The following is a 26,601-nucleotide window of genomic DNA, read 5'->3' on the forward strand; positions in this document are numbered from 1 at the left end:
CTCTTCCCCAAAGCCCCCTTCACCCCATCCATCCACCTCATCCTAGGACGTCCCCTCATGTTCACTCCCTCCACAACCTCTTTTACTAGTCTTTCTTCACTCATTCTTTCCATGTGTCCAAACCATCCTAATATTCTTTCATCAACCCTATCTCCCAAATCCTTTTTCACCCCTGTTCTCCTCCTCACCTCCTCATTTCTCACTCTATCCAGCCTAGTAACCCCCACCATACTTCTCAGACACCTCATCTCAAACACATTCAAACTCCTTCTCTCTTCTTCTCTTATGTTCCACGTTTCTGCCCCATACAGTGCTGTTGGCACAATCACTCCTTCATACAGTCTCCTCTTCGCATCCATTCCCAAATGTCTATTCCTCATTACACTCTTTAAACCACCAAGGCATTTACTCGCTTCTCTCAATCTACATTCTACCTCCACCTTCACTCCACCTTTTCCTCCTACACTTGCACCCAAGTATCTAAAACTATCCACTTCCTCCAGTTGCTCTCCCTTAATGTTCACTTCCAGTCTACTGCCACTTTCACCCCTTGTACATCTCATCACCTTACTTTTACCCACATTTATCTTTAGCTTTCTTCTATCACATACTCTCCCAAACTCTGCCACCAGCTTCCTCAATCCCTCCTCTGACCCTGCCACAAGCGCAGTGTCGTCCGCAAACAACAGCTGGCTCACCTCCCACTTTTCTCCATTTTCTTTAACCATCTCCAATCCCTGACCCACTACCCTAGCATTCACCTCTCGCACCACCCCATCCATGTATAAGTTGAACAGCCAGGGCGACATAACGCATCCTTGACGAAGTCCCACCTTTACTTCAAACCACTCACTCTCTCCATTTCTAATCCTGACACATGCTCTACTACTCTCAAAAGCTTTCCTCCTATCCTATAAATCTGCATAACCTCCCACAGTGCCTTTCTGTCTACCCTATCATAAGCCTTTTCCAGATCCATAAAAGCCCAAAAAACATCCTTCCCCTTTCCTATAGCTTACCACAAAAATCTGATCTACACAACCTCTTCCCGTCCTAAATCCACACTGTTCCTCACCAATTACTCTCTGTTCCTCTCCTAATCCTCTCAATTAAGATCCTCCCATAAGCCTTCCCTACTGCACTTAACATGCTAATCCCTGAATAATAAATGAAAATCAGACAGACAAATGATAACAAAACAAAAACAAATAATATAAAATAAATTATAATCATTACAGCATCTTACTTAGGTATTTATCTAAATGATTCTTAAAGCTTCGAACTGAACTACATTGCACTACCTGTGCAGGAAGTTTATTCCATTCATTAACTACACGGTTGGCAAAGTTGTTTCTACCTACTTCCAAATTAAATCTATTTCCGGACAGTTTGAGACCATTGTTTCTTGTCTGATTCTCATTCAATGTGAAAATTTTGTCACTTTTGATGTTGTCAATTCCCTTTAAAATCTTAAAGACCTGTATCAAGTCACCTCTGAGTCTACACTTTTTTAGGGAAAACAGATTCATGTGCTTTAGTCGATTTTCGTATGATTTATTTTTGATATTTGGAATCAGTTTTGTGGCTCGCCGTTGTACTTTTTCCAGTCTGTCAATGTCTTTAATGAGATTCGGTGACCATACGGAAACAGCATATTCCAAATGTGGACGAACTAACGATTTATATAGCTTGTTAATGAGTGATGGACTTTTGAAATCAAAAGATCGCGCAATCAGTCCCAGAATCTTATTTGCTTTCTCAGAGGCAGAAATACATTGACATACTAGTATGCCTTCTAGGAGTAGTGGGTAGAGACCCAGGCAAGATGTACTTCTTGTAATCAATAAATGTAAAAAATGGCCATACGACTCAGAACAGTACCGACCAGCGCAGAAACAACATCTCGTCCAGTCTTCTAGCCGGCCCATCGAGCCTCGCCATCATCAACTGCTACCGCCTCTCTGACGTTAGACTCCCCGTCCAGCTACAACTAATAAGCTCCACTAAGCTGTGGCCTTAGTCCGAGCTTCACCCATATTTCTCATGTGACACTTCTAGTGTCGCACCTTGTGGCTAATTACCTAAAGAAAAAGAGATAAGATATTCTTTTGTGTTTATTTTAATTTGTTCTGCGGTTGTTCCGAACTAAAACCACTACAATATCATATCTTTTAAAGGATGAACAGGAGAGGACACACACACGAACATACACACACACACAGCATGTGTGTATTGTACTGACCTAACCTAACCACATCTTCAACTAAATCATACGCATTTGGGTCATCTCCTAGAATTATAGATGCAATTTCTCTACCATTTTGTTGTGTGCTTGTTTCAACACCTGCTCACGTCACAGTTTTCAGCTGTTGTCCCATTAAAGTGAATGACTAAGCACAGCTGATTAACAGAAACCAAGTCATCACTAAATACTCTCTGGTACTGATCATTATGACGTCATTACATGAAGTTGTAGTGTATTCAGATTAAAACAATGTTTAGATTCATAGTGATACACGCCTTTTAATTTTGTTGATATTTTCACGCACACTTGAAGCGCCATGACGTAAACATAGACAGTGTATAATATATGGTGTTATAGGAAGCATGTGTTTAGTTTACCCTTACTAAGGACAGATATTTACAAAGAAACTGATTGACACGCACGGAAAAACAAAGACATAACAGAGGTCATCAACTCCTATGACGTCATTGACATGTGACTTCATTGCCTCTCATGACATCGTCTTGAAGATCACGTGTATCGAGCCTGTTCATGTTTTACTCAAGAGTGACTGATATGCTGAACGAGGGAGGGAGGGTTGGATGGATTGCATGTTCTTAGATCAACACTAGGCCCATTTGGTACTTTATAAACTGTAGCCTATTGCAGGAGAACATTAAGATCATCTGTATGATTGGATAAAATGTTTCCAGTAGAAACAATGGAGGATTAGATGTCATTGTGAAAGACGGCAACTAGCAGAGTCCAACAGTGGTCCTCACTGGCACCTACCTTGTTCTTGAGCTATAAAAAATATGATGGAAGGTATGGCAAAGTACATTTGCATTTTTTTCAGATACTAATAGAATAATGAGGAGAATAAAAGACGAGGGAAATTACAAATTATTAGGAAAAAGATCTAGCCAATTCATCTGCATGGAACTATGTGCTGAAAATAGAGATAATTAAATAAAAATTTAAGCTTTAGAATAGGTTGAAACTGAAAAAGATCATCAATGAATTACTCTGTGAGAAATGTGACAACTACATAAACATAATAAGATCCACTGAGGGTGAGGGTTAACACGCAACACACACATCTATAATGAACTTCGACTTTCCCTGCAACCCTCAGATGATCTGTCGATATGCCATCTTTCCTTAGGTTTTTTCTTTCTCATTTCACACTATTTAGACATAACGCTACCTTTCCCTTTGTATCTTCTGGTACACTACTAATGGCAACAGATGAATTTACTCAACCATCCCATCTTACCTTTGTTTCTTTCTTATTTCATACTATTTAGATAATACCTTTTCCTTCGTAATTTCTGGTACACTACTAATGTCAACAGATGAATTTACTCAGCCATAATTTTGAAAAGTAACAATCTTGATAAAAAAAAAAACTCTTTTAATCATTCTGTATCTCCACTTACTAATCTCTCCATTTCTATATTCCAAAGATGTTGTTTGCTGCCTCTGAAGCTAGTCTGTGCATGGCCCCTTTAGTACTTTTACTTCTCTGAATAGCTTCCTCCACATGATCGATATTTCTCTTTCTTTTCTCTGATCTATCTTTTGTTGATAATTTTGTTCAGTTCTCCATTCAGCCCCTCTTGCATATTAAAAATATCCATAATCCATCTTGCTATTTTTTCTTATTTCCATACAGCTGTAATTAGTCAGATAGTGCTAAAAGACCTGAAGGAGCCCAAGTAGGCCAGCATTCACACAGTTTGAGTTTTCAGGCACTAAAATATTATTTATTTTTCACAATCTTAAAAAAGTGTCTTTTATTGAATAGATACTAAAATAATTTTGCAAGTTTGAACAGTGTTATATTGCTGTACTAGTCTGGTACTGCTGAACACACCAAAGAAAACCCTATGATCATTTTTGTGCACTGTGAAAAAGTATATATAAAAATTGAATATGAAATAGTACTAATGATTAGTAAGATATAAAGTGATATATGGGAACACAATGCAGTTATACTGTAATAAACATTTTAATGAAAAGAAGATATAATTGATAAAGTATTAGTTAAACCATAAACAAGAAAAATATACTCACTAAAGTCACAGTTTACCATAAGTACATTTGGATTTCACACAAGTTGAAAATAATTTAATATTTTTCTACATTTTTTCATTATACAAAATATATTACATTCATGATACAAGTGATTTACTTACATTATTTTGTAACTTTAAAAAATACCATGTTGGTTTAATGCAGCCTCATTGTACTAAACAAACCAAAGGAGAAACTTTAATTGCCATATGAATAAACAATTTCTATACAAGTTGTCAAGAGTTAATTGTATTCTTTATATCTTTACAATAGCCTAATTTATATTTTTTCTTTATATACTGTAAGTTGTATTACAAATACTATTTGATTTTGTTTTATAAATACTATATCATTGGAATACAGCCTGTTAGTTCTAAACAAATACAAACAGTACTCAGATCATGAAGCTAGTGGTGCCCTTAGTGATGTTGTGACATGAGTGTGTGGCATTTACGGTTCTGGCACAGAATTTTGTTTCTCCCATTTACTAGTGTTCCCTCACAATACCACATATTGTATTACTAGAATAGTCAGTTTACACAACACTTCTCTCATCTGCTCCCTCAAATAATAATCACACTGCACCAAATCTAAGGTCAATCCTCCCATCCACAATTATACAAAGTAAACTAATGAAACTATGAAGAGCACATTTTAAAAACCACTTATGACACAGGATGCCAACATGAATGGCCAAAGAAAACTATATACATATATGAACTCACCTTGACTAACTAGACATAATGTTAGACAGTTATTTCATACTGATCACTTGGATAGAAGTGCTGGTAAGCCACTGACCACAATACTAACAATTATCTTCAGGATACTGTACTCTTACATGAGAATGATGAAGAGAAAATGTCGCACTGAGAAGGCTTCCCTACCTAGTATGGTTTTAATGCAGGAGTATTGTCACCTGTGAAAGCTCCCTATCTTACACTGACAAGAAAATGTCTTTCAAGTATGGGTCATAACATGGTTCCTGAGATGAATCTTTCATGAGAAAGCAGCAGCACAATACTATAATAAAGTCACACTAGTAAGGCTTCTCTCCTGTATGAATCTTTATATGGATTTGGAGAGAATAGTTTTCTGAAAAATCTGCATCAATTACCATATTGAAAAGATTTCTTTCCAGTGTTGATCATCACATGCCTTTTAAGACTAAACTTTCGTGAAAAAGCTGCACTGCAGTTACCGCACTGAAAAGGCTTCTCTCCTGCGTGGTTTATCACATGAACTTTAAGATAACAGTTTTGTATGAAAGCTGCATCAAACTGACCACATTTGAAAGGCTTCTCTACTGTGTGGGTCATCATGTGAGCTTTAAGATTTCTGTTTTGTTCAAGAGCTGCATTACATAGGCCACACTGGAAAGGCTTCTCTCCTGTGTGGGTCATCAAACGACTTTTCAGGGCACAATTTTTTGACGAGGCTGCATCACATATGCCACATTGAAAAGGGTTCTTCCCTGTGTGAGTCACCATATGTTTTTTGAGAGTACCATTTTGTGAGAAACCTACATCACACAAGCTACACTGGAAAGTCTTCTATCTTTGTGGGTCATGACATGGCTTTTGAGATTACTCTTTTGTAAGAAAGCTGCATCACATAGTTCACACTAGAAAGGCTCCTCTCCTGTGTGGGTCATCATATGGCTTTTGAAAGCACTCTTTCGAGAGAAAGCTACATCACATAGGTCACACTGGAAAGGCTTCTCTCCTGTGTGGGTTGTCATATGGTTTTTGAGAACACTCTTTCGAGAGAAAGCTGTATCACATAGGTCACACTGGAAAGGCTTCTCTCCTGTGTGGGTCATCATATGGCTTTTAAGAGCACTTTTGTGAGAGAAAGCTAAATCACATAGGTCACACTGGAAAGGCTTCTCTCCTGTGTGGGTCATCATATGGCTTTTGAGAGCACTCTTATCTCTGAAAGCTGCATCGCATAGGCCGCACTGGAAAGGCTTCTCTCCAGTGTGGGTCATCACATGCCTTTTGAGATCTCTCTTATCTGTGAAACCTGCATCACACAGGTCACACTGGAAAAGCTTCTCTCCTGTGTGGGTCATCACATGGCTTTTGAGATTATTCTTGTGTGAGAAAGCTGCATCACATAGGCCGCACTGGAAAGGCTTCTCTCCAGTGTGGGTCATCATATGCCTTTTGAGATTTCCCTTATCTCTGAAAGCTGCATCACACAGGTCACACTGGATAGGCTTCTCTCCTGTGTGGGTCATCACATGTCTTTTGAGAGTATTCTTTCGAGAGAAAGCTGCATCACATAGGCCGCACTGGAATGGCTTCTCTCCAGTGTGGGTCATCACATGGCTTTTGAGAGCACATTTTTGTGTGAAAACTGCATCACACAGGTCACACTGGAAAGGTTTTTCTCCTGTGTGGGTCATCACATGGTTTTTGAGAGTACTCTTCTGTGAAAAAGCTGCATCACATAGGCCGCACTGGAAAGGCTTCTCTCCAGTGTGGGTCATCACATGCCTTTTGAGATTTTTCTTATCTCCGAAAGCTGCATCACACAGGTCACACTGGAAAGGCTTCTCTCCTGTGTGGGTCATCACATGGCTTTTGAGATTACCCTTTTGTGAGAAAGCTGCATCACATAGGTCACACTGGAAAGGCTTATCTCCTGTGTGGGTCATCTCATGCCTTTTGAGTTTTCCCTTTTGTGAGAAACCTGCATCACATGGGTCACACTGGAAAGGATTCTCTATTGTGTCAGTCATCACATGCACTTAGAACCTGCTCTTTTGTGAGAAACCTGCAATACAAAAATCACACTGTAAAACCTTTTTCCTGGATTGGTTCTTCAAGTGTACTTGAGATTACACTTTGGTGAGAAACTTGCATCACAAATGTCATGCTGAAAAGGTTTTTCATCTGTCTTGGACATCATATCTAATGTAATATTAGTCTTGTGTTGAGGTCTTTATATTACTTATGGCATAACCTATCTACTCAAAGCTTCATGGGTATTCATGTCCTCCAGCAAAGACTGCAAGACCAGATTAAATGAAAGACCTCTAGATCAGATGCGATAATGTTTTCAAAACATGGGACCCGGCGAATTCACCAACAACAATTCACCGGCAACAATTCACCGACATGCTCAATTCATCGATATACACAATACATCGAAAAATAAAAATATTCTAATTTGAAATATATAACTAAGTCATATTTTCATCCTTGATTTAGTATATTTTTATCTTTGATAATGAAACAATTACTTTCATAGCCTTTATTTAGGATACAGTATTACAAAAACAAGGTAGAGTTTCTTTTCGTAGTATTTATCAATAGTTAAAATCTTTTAATGAAACTGTTGAAAATGACAAATTAGTATAAACTAAACTTAAGAATATAAAGTGGTTTACTTAAAATCAGAAAGCTTGGTTATAGGCTATTGCCCACAAATAATCAACGACATTGCTATATGAAGGATATCTTTCTACAATGTTTTTTTTCTGTTCAGAAGAATCATGATATTTCTTTCTTTATGGTTGAGATGAAGTACCAGCCAAGTATTGATCAACCTTGACTTCATTATAGTTTTGTTCTTTTTTCAAGCAAAAAACTTCCAAATATTAGGGTGGTGTCCAGCAACCTGTGTCTCAAATGTCCTATGCTATCCTTCAAGTGAATTATTTGTTTTTGGTTAAGTATGTAAAACAGTTGTATATGATGATATGATGCATGAGGTGGAATGGGGGGGGGGGGATAAGGGGTGAGGTAGTACAGGTTAACATTAAAATATCCGACAGCCATAAATCCGGAACCTTCAGAAATCCGGGACAGATTTCAGGAGCGCATTTTCATATTTCCCGCGTTGGTGTGCCACTGTTTTCTGGAGCTGCTGCTTATGCCAGAATTAGCTGTTGGTTCATGCTTCCAAGATGTAACTAATCCTGATGCCAAGGAGCTTTCATCAAGGTTAAAGGAAAATGTTTTAACAGAATGGATGGATGTTGATGATAATGTGCCTACAGTTCATCATTACACTGATTCAGAAATTGTAGATATGGTTAAAAATCCAGAGGGAAATGCCTGTAAAGGTGGTGATAAAGATGAAAGCAGTGACGAAAATGAGAGATTTGAGGGAAAGAATTTCTATTGGCAGGTTAATTGCGTTGACAACTGAACTGCTAGCTGGGCTAGAGCAAAGAAGTTTTATAAGTGAACAAGAAATCATGAATGTTTACTTGCTCCAAGATAAACTTATTAAAGAAAGACCAAAGTTTATGAAGCAACAGACACTGGATGAGATATTCAAGAATATAGCTAGGAAGCAGGAAGCATCATCAGCAGCAGCAGTGTCCACACTAGATAATCCTCTGCCATCAACCTCTAGTCAACCAGATGTGCTGTCACCACAATCAACAGTTCCTTCATTAATTGAAGCTGTTCCTGTTGCCGATGATGTCACTGTCAGTAATGATGAAGATGATCCTGACAGCCCATCTGCTACTTAGCTTCTTTTCTCAAGAAGTACAGGGTACAGTACAGAGTATTTTATTTAGTTTAATTAAAATTCTTAGGAGGATCAGTTTTATTTAGTTGAATTAAAATTGAATTAAAATTATGTGTAAAAAGCCCATCTCCTATTTAGCTTCTTTCCTAAGAAGTACAGTACAGAGTATTTCATTTAGTTTAATTAAAATTCTTCGGAGGATCAGTTTTATATGTTTTATTAAGATTTAATTAAAATTCTGTATCTTTACTGTATTTTATTTAGTTCGTGAATAATAAAATTTCATTTGCTTTTCACTTTGTGTTTATTTTTTCCATTAAAGGACTGTTCAGGTGGTAATTTTCTTTAAATATATACAGGGTACACCATACAAAATTATAAACTTCAATAATCCGGCATTTTAAAAAATCTGGCAGTCCTCAGGTCCCGAGGTTGCCAGATTTTTGAATGTCAACCTGTATGTGTAAACAAAATTTGATGCAGCCCAAAGGGATTTCACCCTGTCTTCTTTCATGCATGGGGGGACGGAGAGGGGGGGTTGCCGATTTAATGAAGCGGCCTTGTTGTGGATGTGCTGTGCTTTGCGACACTGCCTCTGACCCAGGGTAGTGGACAAGGTGCAGGGATGATCCATCATCCAGGAGTTGCTAAGATAAGAGGGAAGATGGAGGGGAGTGGAGTGTATTTAGGGATGGAATGGGTGGGAATGATTTTATGCCTTTTTCTTTTTGGCTACCTCCTTTGTAAGGGGAAAAAAGCCTTGGTATATTATGTATGTATGTAAAACATTTTCAGAAACATCACCAATTATAATGAAAATATAGAAAATGAAAGCCACAGATGTAGGGTCAATATATTGTCGTTAGGTTATCCGGGACTGACTGAACAATCTGCAACTGTCTGAACTGTCTGTGGGAGGTTCTGCTCACATCTACATCCTCTGAAGAATTGGTTCTGGTCCAGTTGCTTTAATTTTCTGTCATCAACATCAACAAGAGGACAGGAGACTTAAAATGGACCAGAACCAAATATTCATACGCAATCAAGGAATGGAGACCCAGAGGATGTAGATGTGAGTGGAACCTCCCACGGACAGTTCAGTCGTGGATGGTTCATTCAGTTCCGGATAACCTGACAACAATAGACCCTACATCAGTGGTTCTCATTTTCTATGTTTTCATTATAACTGGTGATATTATCATTGTTGATATTTATTCATATTTTCATTTATTTAGTTGTTTTTATTTTCTATGTCATCATTATTTCTATCATTACAATTGGTGTCGATATTTTTCTTGTTAATTCTTATATATATTCTTATAATTATTTTCATTTTCATGGACATTGATATTATTGATATTGCCAGCATGACTATTTACTGCTGGTATTTTCATTATCCATGGTTTTACCATTATTGTGTCCTTAATAAGGGACATTTGAGACACAGGTTGCTGGACATCACCCCAATATTTGGAAGTTTTTCGACTGCCTGAAGAAAGAACAAAACTATATTGAAGTCAAAGTCGATCAATACTTGGCTGGTACTTCATTTCAACCACAAAGAAAGAAATATTGTGACCCTTCTAAACAGATAAAAAAAATATTGTAGAAAGATATCCTTCATATAGCAATGTTGTTGATTATTTGCGGGCCATAACCTAGCTTTCTGATTTTAAGTAGACCAATCTATAGTTTTAAGTTTAGTTTATGCTAATTTGCCATTTTCAATAGTTCTGTCATTTAATAATTTGAACTATTCTTAATAAATACTATGAAAAGAAACTCTATCCTAAATAAAGGCTATGAAGATAATTATTTCATTATCAAAGATAAGAATATGCTAATTCAAGGATGAAAATATGACTTAGTTATATATTTCAAATTAGAATATTTTTATTTTCTGATGAATTGTGTATATCGATGAATTGAGCGTGTCGATGATTTGTTGTCAATGAATTGTTGCTGGTGAAGTGTTGTCAGGGAATTCACTTAGACCCTCAACACATGACTAGGATTCAAATTCTGTTGTAATGAAAAAAATTCCTTCTATATAATCCTATCTACAATGGCTCATAAGACCTTAGTTTTCTGAATTCCCTAATTATTTCTCACATATACGAGTATGGGATACCAAGGTAATCAATGATTCTCTGTCAATTTCAATTACATACACTCAAGGAAATACCAAATGTGTCTACTTATGTTTAATAACATGCTTACAAGCCTATAATGTCTGCTACCAATCAACTTAAACACTCAAATGAAGGTTTTAAATAGAAAGCTCCTTTTAATCATGGCAAGTACAAAAAAGACTGGAAGGATGACTTATTCTACAGGTTTATAGAGAGAGATCTTGGGCTTCACCTCCTAATGGAGGTGGTGAGGGTGTCAACAATTTTGAAAATGGTCAGCTATACTCTCCACCTTAAAAGTTCCCATTATTGGTGCCTTAAGAAACAAAAGAATCCCACATACAAAATCCTAAAAAACTGACCATGGTATCAATTCAACAAGAAATTTTACAGTAATACAACATTTCCTCCTCTTTTGTCATGGTTTGAGGTTGTGTTGTACAATTCTGAAAGATCAGTGAAGCACAAGCACATAAGTTGGAATGAAGCTCTCATTCATTCATTAGGTAGATACTTTCTAAATTATTCTGTAGTACATACATACATACATATATCAAGGCTTTTCCCCCCTTACAAGGGAGGTAGCTAAAGAGGAAAAGGCATGAAATCATTCCCACCCATTCCATCCCCAAAATACACTCCACTCCCCTCCACCCTCCCTCCTTTCTTAGCACCTCCTGGATGACGGGTCATCAATGCACCCTGTCCACCGCCCTGGGTCAGAGGTTGTGTCGCAAAGCACAGCACATCCACAGCAAGGCCGCTTCATCAAATTGGCGACCCCCCCCCCTTCTCCATCCCCCTATGCAGAAAAGAAGAAGGGGAGAAATCCCTTCGGGCTGCATCAAATTTTGCTCACACATACTACCTCACCCCCCATCCCCCCACCCATTCCACCTCATGCATCACAGCATCATCCATGTACAACCATTCTCCATTCACCCCTGTCTTCTGTCCTCTCCCGTCCTTCCTCAACAGACATTCCCCTCTTCCCAAAAGCCCCCTTCACCCCATCCATCCATCCATCCAATTTTGCTATTTCCTTAAAGATTTTTTATGTGCCCATTGAGTTTTTCTATGATTGCCTCATTATCTTTCTCACCATGGTCTCATGAATGATGAAGAAAGAAATTGGGACAGAGTAATGGGGTTACGGATCCTCCACTCTAAATTTTTCTTCTGATAAATGTCAAAGCATAGAAAGGTCTGGGACAAGGACTCCAATCAAATTAATAGTAACTGGGTCATTAATTATGTGTGGATGTGGTACAGAGTGTAACAGTGGAGATTGATTATATGTTTGTGAAAAGGTGAATGCATTTGTACAAAGTTGAAAGGAAAGAGTGGTTTTCATTTTGGGAGTGGGGTGGGTAGGGCATCAGGAGTGATAAGGAAGTGAGGGAGAGAAGGAGTAGCACTGCTGATAAGTCATGAGATAAACAAAAAAGAAGAATTAAACACCTGAATCACAATGGTAAAAGCCGACAAGACTGTGAGAATAAACACCTTGTGAGATCGAAACCTTTATTAGTACTACGTTTCGCTTGTTACAGCTTTTTCAAGTACAGACATGACACACACTCTGAGCACATATAAGCCAACAGGGAAGGAACTGGGAGAGGTTATCAGGGAGGGGTGGGTGGTAGGTGGAGGGGGAGGAGGGGGACGGGTGGGTGGTAGGTGGAGGGGGAGGAGGGGGACGGGTGGGACTTGGTGGAGACAAAGGAGGACATTTCGGACAGTTTGTTGAAGTGGACTAAGGGGGACATTTCATACATTTATTTAATGCGGGTAACAGATGGATTATAGGAGGGGCGATGTTAAACATGCCTCTGTTCTGCTCAATGGTTTTGAAGCTTTGAATGGCGGCCGCTTCGAGGCATTTTCTCCTCATCCTGTCTGGTTCACTAAACAGAAGTTCTGCGTTATCCCAATCCATCAGGTGGTCGTTGGTGTTCCGGTGGATAACACAGGCGTTGGTGGTGATGTTGTTCCGGGAATCGTAGCGATGCTCCCGGATCCGGGTCTTCAGGTCACGGGAAGTCTCGCCGATGTATACTTTATCACATCCAGCACAGGGTATGCGGTAGACACCAGCGTTTTTTCCCCACATCTCGTCCTTGCTGTCACTCCTTCTTGAAAGCTCTTTGATAGTTCTGCTGGACTGGCCCACTACCTGAATGTTACAACGCCCAAGTGTCCGGATGAGGGTGGCGGTGACGCTGCTGGCTGGAAGGATAAGCCTCCTAGCTGGATCTTTTGTTGGTTCCCGCCCTTCCATTATTTTGAGTGCCTTTTTCTTACACTGGTGGATGATGCACTCTGGATATTTTAATTTATGAAAAACCTCCTTTATGTGCCTAAACTCAGAGTGTGCTCAGAGTGTGTGTCATGTCTGTACTTGAAAAAGCTGTAACAAGCGAAACGTAGTACTAATAAAGGTTTCGATCTCACAAGGTGTTTATTCTCACAATTAAACACCTATTCAAATCCACCTTATAATCTGTACAACTGGCTTTCGTGTTAATCATCAGGTACTAATATTTTCTTATACATGTATATATATATGTGTGTGTGTGTGTTTGTGTATTAATTATTTGTGGTAAATAGGATTATGATAGGAAGAGTTAAGGATGTACAGGTGCTACGGGGAGGGGGCGGGGGAATATCAGATCATTTTTTGGTGGAAGGTAAGTTGAGAGTGGAGGATAGATGGAGAAAGAGGAAAGGGGCAAAAGGTAGGGAGGTGCTTAGAGTGAACTCTTTAAATGAAAATGAAAAGGAGGAGTACAAGAAGAAGCTGAAGGAGGAGTGGAAGGGAGTGAAGGATTGAGTAGAGCTAGGTGCGGAGTAGGAATGGGGATGGTTCAAGGAGGGAGTCACAAAGTGTGCAAAGATGGTGTGTGGAACAAGAAGGGCAGGAGGAAATAGAAGGAAGGGTAGTGAGTGGTGGGATGAGGAAACAAAGAAGGTTGTAGAAGAGAAGAAGCGAGCTTTCACAGTTTGGTTACAAAATAGGACGAAGGAGTCATATGAGAGTTACAAAGAAAAGAAAAGAGAAGTAAAGCAAAACGTAAAGGAGGGAAAGAGGAGAGTAGATGTGAAATGGGGTAAGAGTATGACAGAAAATTTTGAAAGTAATAAAAACATGTTTTGGAAAGAAATTAAGAGAGGAAGAGGAGGCGAATCAAGTAGAGAAGAAAAGGTAAAAGGTGCAGATGGAGAGATGATAATGGAAGAGAAGGCAGTAAGGGGAAGATGGGCAGAATATTTTAGGGAGTTGCTAAATGTGAAGGAGGATAGGGAGGGAAAGATAGCTGCAGTGGGAAATGCTAAGAAAATGACTGTGATGAGTGAGGAAAATGGAGGATAAATAAGGAAGGATGAAGTGAAGACAGTTGTTAAGATGATGAAAGCAGGTAAGGCACCTGGTCTGGATGGATGCCATGCAGAATGTCTACAAAAAGGAGGTACAGTGATGGTGGACTGGCTGGTGAGGTTATTTAATGTTTGCTGGAGAGAGGGTAGAGTGCTGGAGGACTGAAGGAGTGCCTGTATAGCTTCACTTTACAAGGGAAAAGGGGAAAAGTGTGAATGTAGTAGTTTCAGAGGGATTAGTTTGTTAAGTGTAGTTGGGAAGGCTTATGGGAGGATCTTGATTGAGAGGATGAGGAGAGGAACAGAGGGAGTAATTGGTGAGGAACAGTGTGGATTTAGGACGGGTAGAGGTTGTGTAGATCAGATCTTTGTGGTAAGACAGATATGTGAGAAAGCTATAGGAAAGGGGAAGGATGTTTTTTGGGCTTTTATGGATCTGGAAAAGGCCTACGATAGGGTAGACAGAAAGGCACTGTGGGAGGTTATGCAGATATACAGGATAGGAGGAAAGCTTCTAGGAGCTGTCAAGAGTTTTTATGAGAGTAGTAGAGCTTGTGTCAGGATTAGAAATGGAGAGAGTGAGTGGTTTGAGGTAAAGGTGGGACTTCGTCAAGGATGCGTTATGTCGCCCTGGCTGTTCAACTTATACATGGATGGGGTAGTGCGAGAGGTAAATGCAAGGGTAGTGGGTTAGGGATTGGAGATGGTTAAAGAAAATGGAGAAAAGTGGGAGGTGAGCCAGCTGTTGTTTGCGGACGACACTGCGCTTGTGGCAGGATCGGAGGAGGGAGTGAGGAAGTTGGTGACAGAGTTCGGGGGAGTATATGATAGAAGAAAGCTAAAGATAAATGTGGGTAAAAGTAAGGTGATGAGATGTACTAGTGGCAGTAGACTGGAAGTAAGCATAAAGGGAGAGCGACTGGAGGAAGTGGATAGTTTTAGATACTTGGGTGCAAATGTGGCAGGAAAAGGTGGAGGTAGAATGTAGATTGAGAGAAGCGAGTAAATGCCTTGGTGGATTGAAGAGTGTAATGAGGAATAGACATTTGGGAATGGATGCTAAGAGGAGACTATGAAGGAGTGAATGTGCCAACAGCACTGTATGGGGCAGAAACATGGAACATAAGAGAGGAAGAGAGAAGGAGTTTGAATGTGCTTGAGATGAGGTGTCCGAGAAGTATGATGGGGGTTACTAGGCTAGAGTGAGAAATGAGGTGAGGAGGAGAACAGGGGTGGAAAGGGAGTTGGGAGATAGGGTTGATGAAAGAGTATTAGGATGGTTTGGACACATGGAAAGAATGAGTGAAGTAGGACTAGTAAAAGAGGTATGGAAAGCAGATGTGGAGGGAGTGAACATGAGGGGACGTTCTAGGATGAGGTGAAGGGGGCTTTGGGGAAGAGGGAAATGTCTGTTGAGGAAGGACAGGAGAGGACAGAAGACAGGGGTGAATGGAGAATGGTTGTATATGGATGATGTTGTGATGCATGAGGTGGAATGGGCAGGGGGATGGGGGATGAGGTAGTATGTGTGAGCAAAATTTGACGCAGCCCAAAGGGATTTCTCCCCGTCTTCTCCTTTTATGCATGGGGGGACGGAGAGGGGGGGGTCGCTGATTTAATAAAGCGGCCTTGCTGTGGATGTGCTGTGTCTTGCGACACTGCTTCTGACCCAGATAGTGGACAAGGTGCATTGATGACCCATCATCCAGGAGGTGCTCAGATAAGAGGGAGGGTGGAAGGGTTGTGGAGTGTATTTAGGGAAGGAATGGGTGGAAATGATTTTATGCCTTTTCCTTTTTGGCTTCCTCCCTTGTATGTATGTACTAATATTTTCTTATACATACATTTACATGTGTGTGTGTATTTACCTAGTTGTATTATACGGGAAGGGGGCTATGCTTGTGGTAACCCGTCTTTGTATCTTTCAGCATCAAGTTTTTTCTTAAAATCTTGAATAGTGTTTGCACACAATGTTTCTTTGCCTAATTTGTTCCAGGTATCTATGACTCTGCGTAGGAAGCTATCTTTTTGTTTTCAGATCTCTTCTGTAATTATCTTTTTTGAGTTTCTTTTTGTGTCCTCTTGTTTTTCCATTGCCCCATTTCAATAAATCATTCTTATCTAAGATTTCCATTCCTTTCATAATTCTATTGATATTTAGTAGGTCTCCTCTTTCCCTTCTAATTTGGACAGTCTTTGTTCATATGTCATTTTGGAAAGAGTTGGTGCCAGTTTTGATGTTGCTCTTTGAATTCTTTCTAATTTTTTTATATTCTTTTTGTTACTGGGTGTCCATAATGTTGCTGCATACTTGAGTTTTGGTCTTATTAGTGTAGTTAATTTTTTTTTATCATTTCCTCATCCAAAAAGACAAATGCCACTTATATTGACTTCAATAAATTGTAGATTTCTCCAACTATTTCATTAATATGTTTGTCCGATGTCATGTCTTTGCTGATCATCACTCCAAGGTCTTTTTCTGAGTTTACTTTTTTTACCTCTTCTTCATCAACTTTATAGTCTGTCGATATTCTGTTTTTACTTTTTCCATATTCCATTATACTACATTTCTTGATATTGAATTTCACTTCCCACTTTTGAGTCCATTTTCAGATCTTGTCAAGGTGTCATTTTAACCACTTCCATACGGTAACGCCAACGTAGGCGTCATGAGGAGCAAGTGGGTATGCGATAATGCCGACATCGGCGTCTTGATTATATTTATACCTACGTAACCTCCATTCTCTCTAAACTGGCTTCATCATATTTTCTATGGTTATCAAAATTCACGGGTGAAAGAGAACGAACGATTGAGCACTGACTTTATTTTTTATTATACGATTATTATAACGCAACATCGCAAGTCGGGCAACTAATGCTGCCAGACGTGCGATGTGCCCCGGAGTGAAGAGGTTAATGGGTTGCAATCCTCCTCCGTTCTTACTTTCTTTAGTATTTTTGCATCTTCTGCAAAGAAATAACACAAGGATGACAGCATTTTGGAAGTGAGTATCAATGGAAAGAGGCTGGAGGATGTGCATAGCTTTATATACTTGGGGTTGCATGTGGCAGGGAAGGGAGGAGTGATGGTGGAGGTAGACTGTAGATTGAGAGAAACAAGTATTTGCTTTGGGAGATTAAAAGAATCTAATGAGAAATAAACATTTGGGAGATTGCATGAAGGGGTGATTGTGCCAACAGCACTGTATGTGGCAGAAACATTGAATATAAGAGAGAAGGAGTTTAAATATATTTGAGAAGAAATGTCTGAGAAGTATAATAAGGGTTACAAGGTTGGACAGAGTGAGAAATAATGGGATATGGAGGATAGCGGGGGTGGAAAAGGAGTTGGGAGATAAGGTTGAAAAATCATTGGGATATTTTGGACACATGGACTAAGTGAAGAAGGATTAGTAAAAGAGGTGTGGAAGGCATAGTTGGATGGAGTTAACATGAGGCGGCAACTGAGGGTCTTGAGCAGGAAGGGGATCTTTGTTGAGGAAGGAAGGGAGAAGGCAGATGCCAAAGGTGAGTGGAGAATGGTCGTGTATGGATGATACAGCAATGCATGCAAGAGAGTTGGGGGAGGTTAGGGAGTGGTTTTGTGTGAATGTTATTTTGACATTGCTCCCTGTCTTCAATGTTTCTGTATGAGAGGAGAGATTGGGGGATCAATGATTGAATAAAGGGGCCTTGCTGTGGATGTGTTGTGTCTTGCTGCATTGCTTCTGACCCAAGGCAATAGGTGAGAAGCAGGGATGGCCCATCATACAGGAGAAGCCAACATAAGAGGGAGGAAAGGAAGGATGTTGAATGGAAGTGAAATGGATGGGAGTGGAATTATGACTTTTGACTTTGGCTACCTCCCTTATAAGGTAGGAAAAGCCCTTGGTATGTATATATATTCTTATTATCTTCAAATGTGTTTTATGAAATACCACAATTTTTCATTTTCCAACTTTGAATATTATATTTCAATATGGTAATACAGAGCAATTCAAAGACCCAAAATGATGTTGTATGTATTGCAAAATATATCTGTAAAATGTAAAATACAAAATGGTATGTATTTATGGTGAGCTAAGTGGTCTGGGATGGCTATTATTCCCTTCAAGAATGTTAGATTTAGGAATCTATATTAGTATTATATTTTGATTGTGGTTTCAATTCCAGTATAGGTCAGTAATAACAAACCATTATTCAACTTCATTCAACCTGTATTCACTATTGTGTAATGTAGGTTGTAACTGAAATAGATTGCATTTGAAAGCGATACTAATGATTGTATTGTATTTCAGTCAATATCCAGCATTTTTATTTTTGGGGAAGATATCCAATAAGAGGGAGACATTGTACCAATATGTTTGCTTTCGCTTAGACATCCAGCAATTGTATTTTTCAAGACAATATTGTATTAAAGAGACAGCATCACAGAGATGGTAAAGGGGAGATTTTAGGTGGGAAGGCCACAGGACAGATAGAGGCTGAAAGCAATTTGCATTCTTGAATAGTCTCTGACCATGGGAGAATGCTGATTGTTCAAGGTTGTCTCTTTGTAGTTGGGTAAACTACCAACATGTGGTACTGAAGGGTACTGACAGGAGTAAATCATGTTGGCATGTGGCCCATTTCCAGAGATTTTACTGTTTGAGGATGATGTACCTGGAGCCAAGACCTCTTCAACATATTGACATTAACATTCAATTGAAGCATAGGTTGGAGGGTCAAAGACTAAAAAATGGAAACAAGACCAAAAGAAGATGGAAAGTTTTCCTCTATGTCATGGCCACTTCTGCTAGGCCCATTGATTGGATGAAAGCCACACCCAATATTCTATGGTTAATGAAGCAGCATCCCAACTTATAGAACGTCAAGCGCAAGGTGACATAAGTATTTACCTAGTTGTGTTTTCCTAATTATATTGTACAGGAAGTGGAGGTATGCTCGTAGTGACCCGTCTTTGTATTTCGCAATATCTAATTTGTTCTTAAATTCTTGTATGGTGTTTGCACACACTACTGATACAAGGAAAGAGTTACTCTGAACCATGACATTAAAAATGAGAGGTTAGGTGTGGCAGCCCCCAGCCCATCCCATCAAAAATATGCTTTATAAAATTCATACTGATGTTACTATCAATTTGTGATATTTATGGAGTTCAACACATTAAGAATGATAGGAGCTATATAATGATATAGATAAGAATTGAATCTGTGAGACTGGCAAACAATGGTAAATGTCCACTTGTGCACAACTACACAATATAGCAATAGAAAATTAAATATTAATTTTGTAAATCATATCAACGTATTATGCAGTTTTCTTGACGGAACTGAAAAAAAGCTAAAATAGATTTCATAAGTAACAAAATCATGCCGGATGAATGGTATGCCATGTTTGTTTTGATAGATGTCGACGTCAAAGAAACGAAAGGATGATAAATTCATCTATTCTAACCTAACCTGTATTTAGTAAATCGGTACCTGTAATTCAAATGTCATCCGGATCATTGTCATTGTGACGGATGTTGGCGGCCTGTTGGCTGGCCTCTTTCTGATTGTGAGGTATAAAGGTTTCTCATAGCTTGAAGGAATGCATGGATTTCGACTCCATATCATTCCTTCATGAATATATACCTCATGAGGTACTGGCGGAAGTACCGAGGGGTAAACACTTGACAAACAACAAGATGGCATCCCGATCCTATGCTAGTGACTTCATTAGTATATTAGCTTGTAGCAAGGTATTTTTTTTTCATTTCCACCAAGAAAATCCCATAATTTACAAAATTAATATTTAATTTTCTAATGCTATATTGTGCAGTTGTGCACAACTGGATTAAAACCCAAACTTTATATTCAAAATTATTAATAGAAATAGGCCAGTATGAAAAAATGTAGGCCCTGCAGCGTTTATGTCGTGGGACCACCCCCCAACCCCAAGAGTTGGGGGCCAAACGGTGGCAACCAGCCCTGGCCACCGGCTCTACGCAGGTGGCACCGATCCCCAAGAGGAGCTACAACTGCCTTGGGGAGTACTACAATCCTTTTTTTTTGCAACATGCACTGTTATGGTTTTTCTGCACCAAGGGGTGATTCTCCGTTGATCACCCCTCTTCTACTTTTAGCCGGAGATGTAGAGAGCAATCCTGGGCCCACCACAAAATATACATGCCCAACATGCTCTAAACACATTACCTCGAGCAGACAGACAAAGGGCTCAGTTCAGTGCAATATGTGCAAAAACTGGGCCCACCTCACTTGTACAACTCTTGCTGACACAAACCAATACACAAACACTTGGACATGTTCTACCTGCCCCCAGTAACCCCACTCCCACCTCCCCAACCACAGCTAGCACCCTTACCCACTCCCAATTTCCCTTCGGCCTTATCCCCAATTAGTACTCCCCTTCCTTTGTCCCCAATCTCTCCTTTCCCACCCTCTAACCCAAATCCTATACCTTCCCCATTAACATCCCAACCTCAACCCCAAACGTTAATATACAACATATACAGAACACACAACATCAACATATTACAACACAACATTGATGGTATTAACACAAAAAAACATGAACTCAAACACTTTCTTAAACAACACAACATACACATTGCAATTATACAAGAAACAAAACTAAGACACTCACACAAAGCACCATCATTTCATAATTACATCACCATCAGACAGGACCGGATCGATGGCAATGGCAGTGGACTCATCACCCTGATCCACCACTCCATCTGTTTTGTGGACACAAGCGCCACAACCAAAATTCTCCTCCCTACCACAGATAACACTACAGAAATCCAATCCATTTGAATCTGCACAGGCAACAAATCAACACTGACAATAGTTAACATGTACATTCCCCCCCAATCATCCCCCACAGTTCCAAACACCTTCAGGCCTCAATTTAGCCAACTAGCATCAATCCCCAACCTGATCATGGGCAGTGACTTCAACGCTAAGTCGTCGGCCTGGTATGTCGACTACCCTGACACAGACAGAGGGCTTGAAATACAGACTCAGCTTGACTCACTGACTATCATGAACAACACACATAATCATACACATATCCCACACCAAGCCCTCTACACTCCCTCCTCTCCTGATATCACCTTTTGCTCCCCCTGCCTAACCCCAACAACATCATGGAGAGTGGTCGGTACCCTTGGTTCTGACCACCTTCCAATCATCATCAACACCAAAACAAGATGCACCCCAGTTGGCCACAGACACATATACACCAATTACAAGAGAGCTAACTGGGAAGCTTTTACTGAAGAGACAGAACAACATTTTGAATCATTTAACAGTACACCAATCACAAACATAAACAATGCTGTGCACACTTTTAATACAACCATACAAAACGCAGACAAGAGATACATCCCTAGAGGCAACAGAAAATCACACAACCCCAATTTCACACCAGAAATCCAAGGCCTCATCAGACAACAAGACACACTCAAACACAATACCCCCACACCTATCCCTCAAAACATAGCAGACCAAATACAAACACTAAACACTGTGATTGCCAATAAAATACACAAACAAAAAACACAAAATTGGCAAAGTTTTATCAATACACTTGATCACAAAACAAACACCAGCAAATTGTACAAAACACTCAACAGCATTACACTATCCAACAGTAACACAACATGCTCTCATGCAGCAATAATCACAACAACAGAGTATACATTTATTTGTCCACAACATATTCTTTCACACAATAATATGTGACATCATAACAAAGTTTGTTTCAATTTTAAGAACCTGTGTCTTTCTTTTTCGAATTTAATAATTTATGCTTGCCTTTTCCTAATGCATATCAATTCAAGATAAACCAACTGAAGTGCCTTTTCTTAAAATTATTAAAAGACAGGTGCTTATTCTTGAGTTGTTAATATCTCAGGTGCTGATTATTTATTATTATTATTCGCAACTTATTTATAACCTATTATAAAGTAAACAAACCTAACCTCATCTAACTCATCTGAAAGCTTATATGACCATATAGCTGGACAATATAAATAAATTATCCTTTAAATCTTTGTCATAAATTGAATTTTTCCTTAACATAGGTGCTTTACTCTGTGTTTCAACCAGGTGCCAAATCTTAAATTGAAAACCCTGGTGCTTATTCCATTAAATGAATTTAGGTGCCTTAAATTAAAATGACCCCCAAAAGCATACATTTTCATATTTTCTTGTCAGACAAGGCAACATACAAAGCTCCCCATCCCACCACTTAAAAGAATAAAAATCCCCTTGAGATTGTAGGGGGAGTGGGGGGGCACTGGTTTGGGAAAGAATGAGGGATCAGAATGTTCAGAGTGATACATCTTCATCTTCTCAATTAACTGTTTTGACATAATAATGGGGATCTTCTCTAGAACATATTTGTTGCATAAGGATTAATTTTGTGTTGCACACGTTGCAAGAAAAAGTTGGGTTTTCAGTATTTCTTTAAAAGTGCACACCTACATGATAGATACTTAGAAATTAAATACTGATTTTGTAAATTATAATACATCAATGTAATATATATTTTTCTTGGTGGAAATCAATAACAGAAAACATTGCTAAAATCTATGCACAAACGACTGAAGTCGCATCACCTCCTTTAGATACCATCTTTGTTTTTACAGATTCAGAGGCCAAAGATGACAATGACAAGCTAAATGACCTCTAGAATTACAAATACCGCATTATCAAATGGAGGTTAGGTTAGGTAGGTACGGTAGGTTAGCTTAGCATAGACAAATTTGTACTTTAATTTTTCAACCTCCACAACTACCGCAACAACGATGTTGTTTCAAGCAGTCAAAGTGGCCATGTTTGTGTTTATCTATCAGTAACTTTTTCTGTTATTGATTTCTGCCAAGAATAATGTATATTACATTGATGTACTATAATTTACAAAATTATTACTTAATTTTTTATTTCTATATTGCATAGGTGTGCACTTCTTAAAATCTACCATGTTTCCTGACAGAAGCTCCTGGATTTGTGCCCATAAGGTACATTGAAATTGTACTGAATTCAGGTCAACTCAGCTAGGTACATGTGAGTCTGCAGGGGGTACACCATTGTGGAGGGAATGTTTCTGCTGCCATTTTGAGTGACCCCTTTGAATGGGTTCTCCTCAGTTTGAACTCTGGCAGTGTTCAATTCATATGCGGATGATTCAAAATGTCTTCCTGTTCTAGAAGTTTTGATTCAGTTCTTAAGGAATTGAATCCAAATAAAAATTTGGATAGTCGCAGTAGTAATTTAGTGTACCGGGTGCAAATCTAAAGGAAAGACACCTAAATATTCACTTTTTAATGTGAGATATGTATATATATATATATATATATATATATATATATATATATATTATATATATATATATAGATATATATAGATATATATATATATAGATATATATATATATAGATATTTATATATATATATATATATATATATATATATATATATATATATGTGTGTGTGTATAAATATATATATATATATATATATATATTTTTTTTTTTTTCCTGGAAATGAGCAACTTCAAGATTGTTGTTAGTGATGTGGGTGCATTTGCTGCTAAAAAATATATTTTGGATCATCAGGTTTTGCTGCTAGAATACATTTTTGATAGTTTCTTATATTTTCTTATTCCACTGACTCTGACCCATGAATTCAAAATTTCATTAAAATTGGACCAGTGGTTGTGTGTACTTCTTTGCCAAAAGCTTTACATATTACCACCCTTTATTTTCACTTCTTGTTTTAAGTCAAAGCTAAAAAATCAGAATTGCAGAAAAATTCAAAATGTATATCCTTTATTTTTCAAGCTATTAAAAAAAAACAAAAAAAAAAACATTTTGTTGGTAAGGAAAAGGTCTTTTATATGCAACAAGCAAGGGCTAAACCAAACTTGGAATTTTAGTGCTGGTAGCTACCTTGGCTGCATAATGTTGCAAGTGGGAGAAGGGCAAGGTGGGCCGGTCACAAGATGACCAAAAATGGTGATGGAGGGAAGTATAAGGGGTAGATGCCCCCTGGGAAGACCTAGGTACCGGTGGAGCGATGGAGTGGCGAATGATGTGGCCCGCATTAACCCTGACCTACAAAATTGGAAGGAAACAGCAAAGGACAAACTGGTCTGGAGAGGCATAGTGAAAGTGGTGAAGGGACTGCAGTCCTGATAGCCACTGGAGTAGAGAGAGAGAGAGAAAGAGAGTAAAGCTACCTCAACCCATTGTCAACTTGGCCCACCTACTTGACCAAGTCGACCCATCATGGTTAGGTTACATAAGTTAGGTTGGGTTAGAGTACACAACTTTATTATACTTTAATTTCTTCGACCTTCGCATCTATTGAAACATGAAATGGTGTCTCAAACAGTTGATGGGCCGAGTTGGCGATGGATCAAGCTGTCCCGCAAGCTATCAGACAACCCAAGTTTCATATTAGAGCTTAATGAATGCTTAATTGTAAAGACTTATAGTGCAGCAAATTCTCAAGCAAAGACAATACTACGCGACGACGATGACGTAGCGAAAAAACTACACTAATTTCGCTTCGGAATAATTGTGTAAGTACCAAAACAACATATACTGCGCCAAAACTTACTTTTAATGGCAAAAATAAAAAAGTATTCATGCATATACAAATACTAAACTGAAATCATTACGAGATTGATTTCAGCATTTACAAGTACAACTTTCAAACTTTCTCACCAAAATATCCGTGCCACATAACCTTGCTGATTATTCCCAGCTTTGTTTGCTGTGTTTACAAATTTCAGCTTGCGACAAACAAATGAGCAACAAGAAGCGGAACTTAGAAAGATCATCAATAGAATATGGACAAAAACTATAAGAACATAAGAATGAAGGACATTGCAAGGGACAATAAGGCCTACGCTAGGTAGTTCCACGTCCATTACCACTCGTCATCCCTATCCATATATGTGTCTAACCGTTTCTTAAAATAACCAATAAATTCAGCGCTCACTACATGGTAACCAAGTCTATTCCATTCGTTGACCACCTTATTGTTAAACAATATTTTGCCTATTTCCTTCTTAAATCCAAACTTGTCCAATTCAAATACATTACTGTGAGTCCACCTTTACCTCAAACCACTCACTCTCTCCATTTCTGATTCTAACACAAGTTCTACTACTTTCATAAAAAATCTTGACTGCTCCTAACAGCTTTCCTCCTATCCCATATATCTGCACTACCTCCCAAAGTACCTTCCTGCCTACCCTGTTATAAGCCTTTTCCTAATCCATAAAACCCCAAAAACATCCTTACCTATTCCTAAAGCTTTCTCACATGTCTGTCTTAGCACAAAAATCTTATCCACTCAACCCCTACCTGTCATTTGAGTCTTGTTTGGATATCTGAATTTGGTTCGTACATGTACTCTTGTACCGCACCCACATTGGAGCACGATGTAGGCATCCAAATCCGATAAATCTTCTTCACTCGATGTAAAATCACCGTCGTATTGCTCGCTCTGCTCTGGCAATACTGACGTCATCAGTTGCCCTAGCGGTGGAAAATGTCACTACGAAATTGAAAAGTTTGTTTGCTACCAGGCATTTTTAAGATCATGCTATTTGGATAAAATCAAGACTACAAAATGCTAGAAATGTGCATTTTAGAGTTCTAATTTCTTCTAAGTTATATTTTCATGCATGAAAAAATAAAGAAATCTTAAACCTTCATAGTTGACCTTAAGCACTCTCGGAAAAAAATGACTGGACCCGGGGATTTTGTTGATTCAAGTCTATCAATCTCTTTGACTACTTCTACCTTGCTGATGCTGATGTTAATCTACTTCCTTCGTCCCCACTGAAAATCAGATCGCAGTCATACGTACCATATCTAACCTCTCCTTTGTAAACACCGAGAGAAAACAATTGTTAAACGCCTCACTCATTTTCCCTTCGATTTTACCATGACACCTTCGTCATATTTAATCGGGCCTATCTTTCTCTATTTTTTGTTCTGTGGAGATGAAAGAAGCTCTTTGGGTTGGATCTCGTTTGTCTGGTAACTTTAATAGTTACGTTTCATTGTGCGCGTTTTCTTTTTAAACAGTCTAGCCATATTATATTTGGATTAAGGTGTGTTTCCACATAATTATTCTTGCGCAAAGTGCATTCTTTATTCTGATATCAATTTTCAACCTGTCCGTCATCCATTTGGTAGTATTCCAATTCTTTCGTGTTGCTTTGAGGGATTTTTTTTTTTTTTAACTGTTAGGTTACTATGAATTTAAATGT

At 38.7% G+C, this 26,601-nt stretch overlaps 1 protein-coding gene across 1 annotated transcript; it reads right to left on the reverse strand.

Moving 5' to 3' along the window:
* Nucleotides 1–1,112: 1,112 nt before the first annotated feature.
* LOC143028378 (uncharacterized) lies at nucleotides 1,113–25,848 on the reverse strand. The gene is made up of 2 exons (XM_076190360.1): nucleotides 25,688–25,848; nucleotides 1,113–7,081 (listed from the first exon to the last, which is right to left on the reverse strand). Exon 2 carries the CDS (start codon nucleotides 7,044–7,046, stop codon nucleotides 5,925–5,927), a length of 1,122 nt encoding a protein of 373 aa, XP_076046475.1. The 5' UTR covers nucleotides 7,047–7,081; nucleotides 25,688–25,848; the 3' UTR covers nucleotides 1,113–5,924.
* Nucleotides 25,849–26,601: the final 753 nt, after the last annotated feature.

This window comes from Oratosquilla oratoria, chromosome 9, assembly GCF_046742065.1.
Source record: "Oratosquilla oratoria isolate Oo_2021 chromosome 9, ASM4674206v1, whole genome shotgun sequence".
Taxonomy (NCBI): domain Eukaryota; kingdom Metazoa; phylum Arthropoda; class Malacostraca; order Stomatopoda; family Squillidae; genus Oratosquilla; species Oratosquilla oratoria.

What these genes read in the sequence shown, in the direction of transcription:
- LOC143028378 (XM_076190360.1), bottom strand. Translation starts at nt 7,046, where the DNA reads ATGACTGACACAATAGAGAATCCTTTCCAGTGTGACCCATGTGATGCA.